The 12,183-nt window shown below is 39.6% G+C and overlaps 2 protein-coding genes and 1 non-coding gene across 3 annotated transcripts; all 3 read right to left on the bottom strand.

The window, feature by feature from the left end:
• Positions 1-793: 793 nt before the first annotated feature.
• sumf2 (sulfatase modifying factor 2) lies at positions 794-4,944 on the bottom strand. The gene is made up of 9 exons (XM_011483261.4): positions 4,750-4,944; positions 4,513-4,660; positions 4,243-4,357; positions 4,125-4,169; positions 3,905-4,055; positions 2,041-2,096; positions 1,678-1,762; positions 1,305-1,446; positions 794-1,220 (listed from the first exon to the last, which is right to left on the bottom strand). Exons 1-9 carry the CDS (start codon positions 4,802-4,804, stop codon positions 1,124-1,126), a joined length of 894 nt encoding a protein of 297 aa, XP_011481563.1. The 5' UTR covers positions 4,805-4,944; the 3' UTR covers positions 794-1,123.
• Positions 4,945-5,444: 500 nt separating this feature from the next.
• cct6a (chaperonin containing TCP1, subunit 6A (zeta 1)) lies at positions 5,445-11,881 on the bottom strand. Its single transcript, XM_004076171.5, has 13 exons — positions 11,419-11,881; positions 10,846-10,909; positions 10,086-10,220; positions 9,771-9,944; positions 9,395-9,498; positions 9,044-9,314; positions 8,535-8,617; positions 7,181-7,277; positions 6,919-7,066; positions 6,351-6,484; positions 6,166-6,268; positions 5,918-5,990; positions 5,445-5,821 (listed from the first exon to the last, which is right to left on the bottom strand). The coding sequence occupies exons 1-13, from the start codon at positions 11,553-11,555 to the stop codon at positions 5,749-5,751; spliced, it is 1,596 nt and encodes a 531-aa protein (XP_004076219.1). The 5' UTR covers positions 11,556-11,881; the 3' UTR covers positions 5,445-5,748.
• Positions 8,697-8,833, bottom strand: LOC111948710 (small nucleolar RNA SNORA22). Its single transcript, XR_002874672.1, has one exon. It is a non-coding gene; the product is annotated as a small nucleolar RNA SNORA22 (small nucleolar RNA).
• Positions 11,882-12,183: the final 302 nt, after the last annotated feature.

Below are 12,183 nucleotides of genomic sequence, written 5' to 3'. Positions count from 1 at the left end.
GTATTTCTCATTTCTAAAGGCTCCTCATCAGTCAGCTGCTTTGACGCACCTGATGCAAGTTACAGCTTGATTTAGGCTTAATGAGCTGAAATGTGCAGCTGAGGCGGAGCGCCACGGTTGAGAAACAATTAACCACAGTGACCTAAATGTCTGCAAATATTTGACTTTCAGATTATTAATGCAACTCGGGACTAGTTATAATATCTAAGTGTTCTAATATTTCATCAGCGCTGCTACCTCTATCTGTTCCCAGTTATGAATTACTCTGAGAAAAAGTTGAACAGAAGATGAATAGAAATTACCTGCATTTTACAAGATTTGATTGTATTTATGACTTTCATGAGCTTTATAAAACATTATTAAACGTTTTGGAAGTTAAGCTGCAGCTACAGGGAGAGTGTGGGGTCAAATAAGGATCAGCTAAAAATAAATGTTTTTTATTTGGTAACAGTTCTAGGTTTAAAGGTTTTTTTAAAGTTTCAAATTAACCTTAAGTTACACACACATATATATATATATATATTTACAAATTTATGTTGAAAAGTTTCAATAATTCCTTCATTTTCACCATTTATCATTATTTCATTCATCATTTTTCAATTTTACAACGTCTATTTTTCCTCAACTTTAAGCTGATCCTGATTTGACCCCATACAAACGGGCTGTTATGACCCAGTCACACACAAAAGATAAGCAGAGTGAAGTCAGGCATTCATTTATGTGTCTTTTTGGTTAAAGATTTGCACTTCAAATGAGTAAAAATGTTGTGCAATGTACAAATAAAGTGAACACATTTGATTCCCCAGATCTATAACATTTATTGAAGAGTAAAAAAATTCAGGTATGAAATAAAGGAAGCTAATGCTCTTTTGAAGCTTTCTGTGGAGTCAAACTGTGGAATGGTTTGAATCAACTTTTATTATTGTATTCTGTTTTTCCCTTTTTGTAAACAAGATCTATAAAATCAAACAGGTTCTCAGCTCTCCACAGGAGAAATGTATTATGTTGTAGCTTTTTTTGTTCCCGTTGCTTCCATCACTAAGTAAACATTTATCAACCCTAACTTTGTCCTTTAGATTTATTTTCCAACTTGTAATCTATCAGATCATTCATGTAGATGTTGCTACAATTCTGCCTTGTCCTTGTTTGTTTTCTGTCCATGGCTGGCAGCACATCTGAATCCCAAGTTATCAGATGCAGAGTCAGGAGTGTTTCCCATTCTGTAAGACACAGATGAGTCATGAGACCTCCAAATGTTCAGGATTTTTTAAAAAAAAAAAGCTTATTTTTTTGCAGTGGATCACCTGGTTGTGACCCGAGCCTTGTGATTGGCCGAACCGTCGGCGGTGTCGATCCAGGAGGCGCCGCGCAGCACGTACATTTGCTTTGCTGCTAGGAAAACACTGGACGTCCACTCCCATGTGTTGCCCATCATGTCATAGAGTCCTGCAGAAAATGCCAACAGTATGGTAATTGTACTTTTTTTGTATGTGAAACCATTAAAAAAAAAATTATTTCTTTTTTACATTTTTTTCTGTTTGCTATTTCAAACTAAGTTGAATATTTGATTGATCTTCAAATACAGCAAATCAACTCAAACCATAGACAAAAACCATAACTATCTCTGTTGATTTTATAGCATTGGATCAGATTGTTTTCCTCCTAAAGTAAAATCACCGTAATTGTTCTGAGGAGGAAACGCTGTGACGGGGGCGAGGCCATGATATCCATCCTCTGCTGTGTCACCATCTGGGAACGGTCCCTTAAACAGAGAGAGAAAATAGGAAGCTGTAAAGCCCTTTTCATTCAATTCATTTTCATGACACTTATTAAACTCTGTCTACTGGAATTCAGAGTTTTGGAAAACAAAATACCCTCAAGTAACTGACCTATTACAACTTTAAACATTGAACAAATCATTGCAGTTATTGGGGCAAAGCAAAGAATAATTTATAAATGAGTGGATATATTTATTATTTCACCCCCAGAGTTTAACAGTTATGTTATGAAAGCATAAGAACATAAAGAAGCACCGCTGACCTGCCACAGGTTGGTTCTGTTGACCTGGAACTTGTTCCCCCATGGATAAGTCCTACCTGAATGAAGAACATAGATCAAAAGGCAGAAATGCATTGCACTGGTTAGACATATTGCATATTTCTGTATGAAAGATATTTCTATATGAACTCCATTAGAAATGATGAGGCTTCTTCTATTTGTTAGTCGCACGCTCAATCGGGGGGGTATTCCAGGAAGCATGTTTAAACTAGCCTGACTTTAAACCTGAACTCTGGCTGAAATCCGCCTGAACTTGCTTACTCTGGGTATGTCGGTTCCAAAAGACCGGATATGAGTTGGCGTAATTATGCTCGACTTGGTAACCCTGTGTTAACGTACGGTACATAAAGACATTCTCAATAGATCGCCGATTTCTGGACTCACCATGGAAACGCGTGGAGAAAAAAAAAAAAGAAAGCGCGACACTTGAGACGGAAGTGAGACGGAGTCTGAGATTTTAATGACGGCGGATAGAAATTATAAGTCCATCAAAAAAGTAACACGGCTGAAAGATAATTTAGTTAAATTTATTCAAACTCAATAATTGTTTATACAACTCAAATTTACTTATTTATCTAACTAAATTTCACATTACTTCATTAATCTTTTTTCCATCTTAATTACTTATATTTCTTGAACTTTCATATGTCTAAGTTTGAGTCAGATATGCTCATTTTTATAACAATAAAAAGAACAGAAAGTTTGAGCCGGCAGATATGCTCATTTTTATAACAATAAAAAGAACGGAAGAAAATGCACGGAGTGCAAAAATTCATCACAGAATATTCCATCACTGTCATAACAGGTTTGGGTGGTAGAGGTGCTATATAAACTCATCATCCTCTCCTTCACTCTCACTCATGGTGCAGAGACTTAAGCATAGTAGGACAAAATAGCTCGGCAAAACACGGTGAAACACGGTAAAACAGCTATACAACTAAACACATTTTGTAAAAAACCCACACTTAAACCCAAATCCGTCCAGACAGGCAAAGGGAATGATATCCCAGAATCCCTTGCGCTCCCGATCTAACAGCAGCATCCAAGTTACACCTACTTAATTGAATTAATTTGAATAAAAGGAAAATAATTGTCTGAAAACTATGTGTTATTTTTAAGGTGACCTAACAAAAAAATGATTTATCTTAACTGAAGCAAATAATTAAGTTAGATCAAAGTAAAAAGGTTTATCTTTCCAACATCCATACGTGGTCTTATCACCCTCTCATGGTGGAAAAAGTATTATCTGAGCTTTTTCATCCACTAAATCATCTTCAAATGGGCACGCCATGCTGTTTCACCTCTCTGTAAACAAACTAATCTTCAACTAAACCTGCTCCGGACCAGGTTATGTTCAGAGCATGAGTTGCCATGGCAACTTGACCTACCCTGAAACATACCTCCATTTCTGGAACCGAAAACTGAGGTTATCAACTTCCTTAGCCTCAAACTTATCGTGGGAGCTAGCATAACCTGCTTTCTGGAATACCCCCCAGATCATGTGTGTTAAGCAGGGTTGTGACGATTCGATTCATATCATAACTCGCGGTTGCTGATAGGATTTTCCAGATTCCTCTAATTTTTTTGCAAGATAATCAAGTGTAAATTAAATATGTGTACAAATAAGTAAACAAGGATTCATGGAAAATTCTTTTACAATTTAGTTTTCCTAAAGTTCAGCCCTCTGTGGTTATTCCACATTAAAATAATATTAATATATCATTATACTGTATGGACACGTGTTTGCAAAATTCAGTGTTGTCTGCTGTGATTCTGTCTGTTTGTAAAATAACAGCTCAATCACAATCAGAATTGTTCATATATTTTCTGTTTTTGAGTGATTAACCTTGCAGTCCTCCACGTGCGGCCCACTCCCACTCCTCCTCAGTGGGTAGTCTGTGGCCTTTCCACCTACAGAAAGCCTGAGCATCATTCCAGCTCACCTGAACCACAGGAAAGTCCAGACGCTCCCGGATGCCTGAACCAGGTCCTGCAGGCTGGACAGGCGAAGGTCAGAGGTTCAACTCCGCTCTGACATGCAGGTAAAAACAAACTCTCCAGCTTACCTGTCTCCAGAATACTCTCTCTACTGGCAGCCACCAAGGAGCAGACTAAAAAGGACGTGGAGATGTCAGCAGTCACGCTCTGTTTTCTTCTACTTACTTAGATTTCAAATCACTGTACCTCAATCGTCTGAGTGACTTTGCTCTTTAACTCATCTGACACAAAATCCTGAAACACAAAACTCCAGCCAAATGTCTCAGCTTCACTTCTATACTTCTGTGATCTCACAAAGTCTCTGTGATTAAAACACACACACACACACACACCCACACACACCAACACCCACACACACACACCCACACCCACACCCACACACACACACACAATTGAATGAATTCGTGTTCATTGTTGATGTGCTTTGTAATCCGCATTAAAGTGACGTTTTGGTACCTGAATTGGGCATTTGTTACCGGATATTTGTCCATCCCAAAAGGTTGTATTTCCACCTCTCTGATGGAGGATTCTCCATCCCGCCCGTCCGCCGCATTAGTTCCCATCAGCAGTCTACCTCCCGGGATGTTAACCGTTTCTCCCGCAGCTGTCGCCAAAGGGGAATCTGTGTTGTTACGGCTCTGAAATCTGTGATTTTTTTTTTTTTTTACGGGGTAAAAAATTGTTTGGTCTTACCAACGGCTGTTAAAAGGACAGCGGTCAACAAGTGCAACGAAGTCTTTTCATTCATTCTTCACAGTCGTGATGATTAATTCAAACCCAAAATGCCCCTTTTATAAATGTATAAGAAATTAGAACAACCACCCAGTCGAATGAGTTGTTTTTGATTCAAAGACGTGGCTGGCAAACGAGGCAAGTTGAATAGTTCCGCATATAAGGTTCCGCTTTACGTGAACCCGACTTGCATAGGGTGTTACACAAAGTTTAACCCACGCGTTGACGTCGCAAAAAGTTTGAATACATATTGGCTGAAATATCAGGAGCCAAATCATTCTTTACATGTAATTTATTGTGCCTTCGTGTATTTTGACAGAAAGAATGTACTTTAATCTGAATGTTGTCCTTTAAGTGCACAAAGATTGATCTTTTGAGCCATCGCTATTGCTTTTCTGCAACCTGCTGTAGCCACGTCTGATAAACCCTTCATTTGCAACAAGGTTTAGAAACAACTGATCCAAACAGGGGGTGTCTTAAGGGTTAGACATTGATAGAATAGAGGAAATGTTCACATTCCTCAGGAGCACTCCATGCTTGTTCCTAAAGAGAGACATCAGGGTGGTCCTTTATGCTCAAGGTAAACTAATTCTCTGAATAACCTCAATTTATGTTGTTGACCCTTTATTACAACCAGCTTCTTAAAGAAAAGCACATTTTGGAGCCAAGAAAACCTTTATTGAGTGGAAACAGAACTGCATGGCAAAGATCAGTGCATCTACCAAAATATCTTAAATAAACCAATTGCTTCAGAGGGAGAATGTGACAAATTCATGAAAAATAAAAAATAAAACCCATGACTAGGAGAACGATGATATAACAGTTGAGTGGCGGTTCCTCGGGTAAGTGCAGCCTGTCCATGAGTGGAGGTGCTTCAGGGCAGGAACGGACAGACTGACAGTCAGGTAAACTGCTTTCCCCTCGAGTAAAACCCACAGCTGCAGCTTCTTCAGATGACCTTTAACCTTTCAGGGAAGACATTCCAGCTCTCATGATCTCATCCACCAACAAGATGTTGCTGGCAATTACTGTGCTGTAAAACAGACAGACATGACAAACATGGTTACAGACAATCACTAAGGATTATTTCAGAATATGTCATTTGTTGTGACTTAGAAATGCTTTCTACCATGAATGAAGAAGCTGTTTCTTGACACTGTAGTTATCCCACACGCCTGCTTCTCCAGCAACCATCGGCTCTCCTGAAAAATGGTTAACATTTTTTAGTGGACAACATTCAGCTGCTTGACCGGTTGTTTTTGAAAGCCTGTGAGAAATGCTGAGTGCTCGAGTCATTTTGATTTCAAAAGCTTGAGTTCAAAACCCAAACAAAAAGACGTGTGGAAAAAGTCGTCTGATCGCAGCTGCAGCTCTGACCTGTGCTGAGATCAACTCCAACAAGCTGACCGGACTCTTTGTACTCCGTCTGCAGCTTCAGCAGGGTCTCTTGTTGGTCATAGCCAGAGTTCTGGGCAAGAACCTAAAGAGGAGATGCATGAGAATCCAAAATAAGAGCCGTGATGCGACACCCGCAGCCTGTGAAGAAACTGAATGTCCTGTACCTTTGGGATGACCAAGAGGGCATCTGCAAACGCCTGCACTCCCAGCTGTGCTCGGCCTTTGATGCTGGGCTTGTGTTTCACTAGAGCATCTGCAACAGCGACCTCAAATGCACCTGCACCAGGCACTACACAACCTGAGGAGAACACCACAAAGATGAACTCAAGAACAAAGAAAAAAAAATCTGAATTGTTTTCAAACAAAAACATTAAAAAAATTGAAATTTGTCCTGGTCATCTGAATACATGTAGGAAAACGAAGTTCTCCAACTGCAGAGGAAACGACCAGAGTCATTGTAGCACAGGTAGAAGATACCAGAGAGAGCCACACTGACATCCCTGGGTGTTCACTGTGCAACCAAAAGTATGCACCTTCAACATGGTCATGATACTTCATGGTTACTGGAATCTGAAGCAGCATTTTACAGAATGATGCACATCACAGTAAAGTGTCACGCGTAACCATGCTGTTGTGACGGCAGCTAGTTTGACAAAAATGAAAACTAAAAAGCCTTCGAGTGCATAATAAAAATAGTATTACCGTAACCAAAGTCAAGCTTTAGTGTCTTACCGTCTTCAATGGCGTTCTTGACCGCCCGCAGACCATCCCTGACAGCGTCTTTGATCTGTGTGAGGGTGTGTTTGTTGGGGCCCTTCACCAGCAGTGTGACTGAGCGAGGGTTCTCACACTTCTCAATGAATGTGAATTTTTCCTCTCCCTGATTGAAAGAAAACAAAGCGACATCTGCTTCAACAGCTTACTGATAGTAAGAAACGTGTGATTTTATCACAGCAATCATCCAAAACACAGGGAGCTTTTCACTGATGCTCACCAGTGTGTGTTCATAAACCAGCCCAGCGTGTCCCAAGCACTCAGGGGTGAGGTCATCAACTGAATTCATGGCGATGCCCCCACAGGCGAGGGTGAGCCTGCCAAGAGAAACGCGTCACATGTAAAACTCTATGATCTGATGTGAAGATCAAGCTCCCGCGTCCTGTTGCCAAATTTAATGCAAACCAGGAAGTACTAAATGTTGCAGTTCCTTAAAAGGACAACCAGAGGCCGGTGTCAGAGTGGAGCAACTTCCCCAGTGAACTCCATTTTAAAAAACAAGTATGATTTTACACCACAGATACACGTTTGATGGGCGGGGGGAACAGCAATCTATGTGCCTGTCTTAAGTCAGGTTTAATTTTTACCACTAACTCTTCAGAAACTGATGGCTTGGGTCGGAGATTGATCAATCCACTGCATTCATGTCTGTGGTCAAGTCTGACATAAATATATGAAGTAAAAATTAATTTAGAAAGGGAATAATAAATAAAAAATGATTAGAAAGTATGTGGGATTGGTTAGTCTGCAGACCTAATCTTTAATAAAGCAAAATGTTGTAACAGTGGCATCAAGAAAGCAACCATAAGCAACCAGAACTGCCTCACACCTCTGCCTATGATAACTGCTTTTATGGGTTTGTGAACAATCTCATCCATCTTGGAGTTCATGTCATCCCTGGAATGCTGTTAGACCTTTAAGGTTCACCTAAAAGATTTAAAGCAGCAACTGTCACTTTTGTTAAAAAAACAAATTTGTCATAGCCTGAAAACTTTAGCTTCCTCTCAAATTTGAAGGACAATTGTTTTTTAAATATTTTTTCCTTGTGTCCTAGTAAGTAAAAAGCAAAAAAAAAAAATACAAAAAATGCAATCAACAAAAGTACGTATGTTATTTTTTTAAATATCCTTTTGCTTACATGTTCATTTGGAGAGTATGTTTTATAGATAAAAATGCTTAAAATCAAAGTTCCAAACTTGTCAGAAGAGTTTTGCTTACTCACGTTTATAAAGTAAAAACTAAATTTAATCCCATAATATTTTTCCCCCCCTTTTTACTACTCCCATCAGGGGTCACCACAGTGCATCACCCCATAATCTGCACGTGTGATTTGGCTGCAGTTATACAGCAGATTGCCCTTCCTGGCCAAACTTTTACCTGGATTTGGGACATGGAAGCACAGGAGAGTGCCCCCATGTGGTTGCAGGAACCTACAGCACCTGGAAGTCCTGGACAGTCTCCTATTCAAGGACCAACCAGGACCAACACCGCAAAGCTTTTCATATCAGATGGGGTTGGGTGTGTCCAGGGTGTTACCCAAATGGAAAAAAATAAAGATTTAGCCTTCTGTTTACCTCTCCATGTTCCTCCTCTTTGCTCTACGAAGGGCAACAATGCCTTCCTTTGCAAGCGCGTCCAGCGACAAAGGGTCAATTCCCTACAAAACACAAAGAAAATGCTGCTATTATCAAATACATACAAAGAATTTGTTCAGTCTTTAGTATCTGGATGACAGAGATTATTCTGATCTGTTGAATACATGTAGGAGAGGAGGAGACTGTCCCAATGCAGAGGTACAGATCAGAGTTACTGTAGCACAGATAGAAGAGACCAGGGAGAGCCACAGCAGCATCCTTGGGTGTTCACTGTGCACATAACATGAAAGTCTAAAATATGTGACCAAAAGGAATAATAACCCATAGTTTCTCCCTATATAATAACTATGAAATAACACAAACAATTCCAAAGACACAATTGACATTAATATATTTTAAAACCAGTAAAAAAAACAACAACACACTTTTACTGTCTTAAATTCAATTAGCAAAATGTCATTTTTGAACTTCTAATTCTGTGACTTTACCTTCTGGTTAATGACAACAAAGCCCTTTTCATCACTGGAGCAGACTTTCTTCTTCAGTGCGATGATCTTCTGCACCCGATCCTCAATAAACTTCCTTTCAGCACCAACAAGCTTCTCTCGCTCCTCTGCGCTTTTGTAGAAGAAGCCGGAGTTCACCTCCGTCTTCTCATACTCCAGGGAGACGTTGCATGTCAGCACGTAAGCATCTTCCACCCTCTTCTTCATGTCTGGGTGACGGGCTCCATGGTCCAACACCAAACCTCTGATTAATCTGAGACAACGGGAGGGAAGATCTTTAGTAAAATCTCTAAAAATTCTGTGTTTATTTGTTAAATTTAGGCTGAAACTCACTGTGTGTCACACTCAGTCTTATGCTTCATCTCCATTATTTCCACCATGTACAGGTCAGTGGGCTCATTAGGCTTGGCTATCGCAAGCACTGCATCTACGACAGCCTGCAGGTAGAAAACATCACAGGCAAACATTTATCACAGCGCAACAGAAATATTTAAGATGAAAAAAAAACAAAAAAGGTATTTATTAACTGAAACATTCAAATAGTTACTAGTGGATACTTTCCCCAATAACCGACTATGCTGTGAAAGTTTCAAAGGAGTAAAGCTATCAGGGAAAACAACATAAACCATCTATGTTCATCATAATGGAGAAAAATAAAAAGTTAAACTCTGTAGCTCCGCCCACAACTGCCTGGTTCCTCATTTCTCACCTCGGTGAGCAGATCTGCCAGTTCTGCATGCACCTTCGTACGCAGAGAGGTACGTGCAACATTGACAAGTATCTCTCTGTCCATTTCCCGAGTAACTTTAAGCTCCTCCAGAACAGCCAGGGCCTTTTCCTTTGCTGCCTCAAAGCCCTCAGCAATGATTCTTGGATGAAGGCCCTGAGGTGGAAATTCAGAAGAAATGTGAGAGGTTTCTGAGTCTATCAAAGTGACACACCCGCTTGAAAACTACAAATCAGCTAAATTGAGAGTACTAGCAAGTAACTGCTTCACGAAAATGGCTTTTTCACCCAACCTTACCTCTGACACATAGAGGTCCGCTTGCTTCAGCAGCTCACCAATGATGAGAACATTGGAGGTGGTTCCATCTCCTGTGATGTCGTCCTGGGCCGTAGCAACCTTGGCAATGAGGGATGCTGTTGGGTGCTGAATTTGCTAAAAACAACACAACAACATGAAGTTAGATGGGATGGAAAAAAGCCCAGCAAATGCACAAGTCTAAACTATAAGAATAGTTAAGTCCTGCTTTTTAATAATCAGTTTATAGCCACTATCAAGATTTATGCACTTTGTTTTCTTAAGTATAACAGAGTTACTGTATAATACAAAAAAGAAGAATTTCTCTCTTTTTTCCTGTGCACACATGGTTAAAGACATTTAGTTTAACTAAGTGACATAGAAAGCCTTTATGACCTATAATCCTGATTTACGTCTTTGAATGGCAAGGGTAAAAAAACACATAGCATCCATTGATTCAGGCACATTTAGACTAACTAGTAAGGATTTGGGTTCAATCTGGGATCTTGATTTGTGAATGGAATTGAATTGCCACCGTGACCAAGGCAACAATCCACGGCCCAAATGAAGGGTAACATCCAAAAGAAATGTTGTGACTAAACTTTTGATTTAGTGCTCAAATCTATGCATATTGGAAACAAACGGAAAAAGGATTGACAAAGTAAGGACGGAGAGTTAAAAAGTAAAAACATACAATACTTAACCCCAAGTAATGACCCACATATTTAAATAATATTAGATTTTAATCATTGCATTTACTTACCATCTCGTGTAATAAGACATTGCCATCTTTGGTCAGCTTTATATCTCCAGCACCAGAGACAAGCCTGTAGGGTCAAGTGTCAAAGTTATTTTTTATATATATTTTAGACATGACATGCATGCAGCTCTCTTCCTCCTAGTGGTATAGAATTTCAATTTAAGCCAAAATACCGGTGACAAAGAGTCATTTGCCTCCTCATCAACCTCACAAATACAAGTTGCATCTGACTGACCATACATTTGAGATTTTGACTCAGAAGTGTAGCATCAAGCTTTGCTTGAGCCGGCAGATCTGATGCTAGCATGCTAACGCTAGCTTAGCGGTCGACAGTAGGGTTGCCATGACTAGGCAGGGCAACGTGCACTCAGCGGTCCGTTATTCAATTAACCAGAAGACGTTCACCCAAATGAATTGTGATATTAAGTATAAAACAAGTTCTTATACACCTAACAGGGTTTTCCACTTTCTATAAAGGTCGGTTGCGTGGACACGAAGTGAACAGTTTCCTGAAGAAAAGCTGCTAATGTTAGCACTAAGTTAGCATTGCAAGCGTGCTGCACAATGGAGGCTCACATCTTCATGGTCCCCTTCGGTCCGAGATTACTCTTTAGTACATCCTGAAGCCCCCGAGCGGCACTTATGTTGACGGCGAGGGCGGCCTGAGCTCTGGCCACCTCTGCCTTTGGGTTCAGCGATTTTACGGCAGACATTGAGCAACACAACCAGCAGAGTTTGGAGTTTGAAGAATCTCGCCGGCGGAGTTAGCACTGCGCTGAGTAAAAGGGGAGTCGGCTTCCAGAATGCTCCAACACGTGGTCTCGTGTTTGCTTCAGGTACCCACCAAAAAATAAGAATTGTCCGAAAGCACCAAGATTCGACAAAAATTTAAAATTTGGAATATTACTTTAGAAACAAATAATGTTGAGTTGTTGAAGCATATAAAACAAACACAATTTTGTCAATTAATGCTGCTTTAAAAATAGAAAACTACAACCGCTTTCTTGTTTTTTTTTTACTACATGTCCAATTTCCGGCGTTCAGTATAGTAGCATGAGTCGCACCTTAAGGAAGTCATTCTCAACCTTTTTCAATGCCTTTTTGTATAATAATTGAACTTTCTAACCAATATGATGAAGTTATATTGCACATTTTACAAATAGTTTGGAAAAATATGTTAACACATTAAATATGTATGCAGTTATTAAAGTTGTTATGTAATATGAAAAAGAACATGTTTACTGCAAAAAGTTGCACACCAAAATTTTGAATTTACTTATTCAACTCATGAGTATTCGATTTTTACAATATTTTTTTATATGAAGTACTAGTTGGAGTCCA

Source organism: Oryzias latipes, chromosome 14 (assembly GCF_053564925.1).
Source record: "Oryzias latipes strain Hd-rR chromosome 14, Olatipes_Hd-rR_3.1".
Classification (NCBI taxonomy): Eukaryota; Metazoa; Chordata; class Actinopteri; order Beloniformes; family Adrianichthyidae; genus Oryzias; species Oryzias latipes.
Note: the sequence above shows the minus strand (reverse complement) of the source record. Positions and strands in the feature narration are given on the sequence as shown.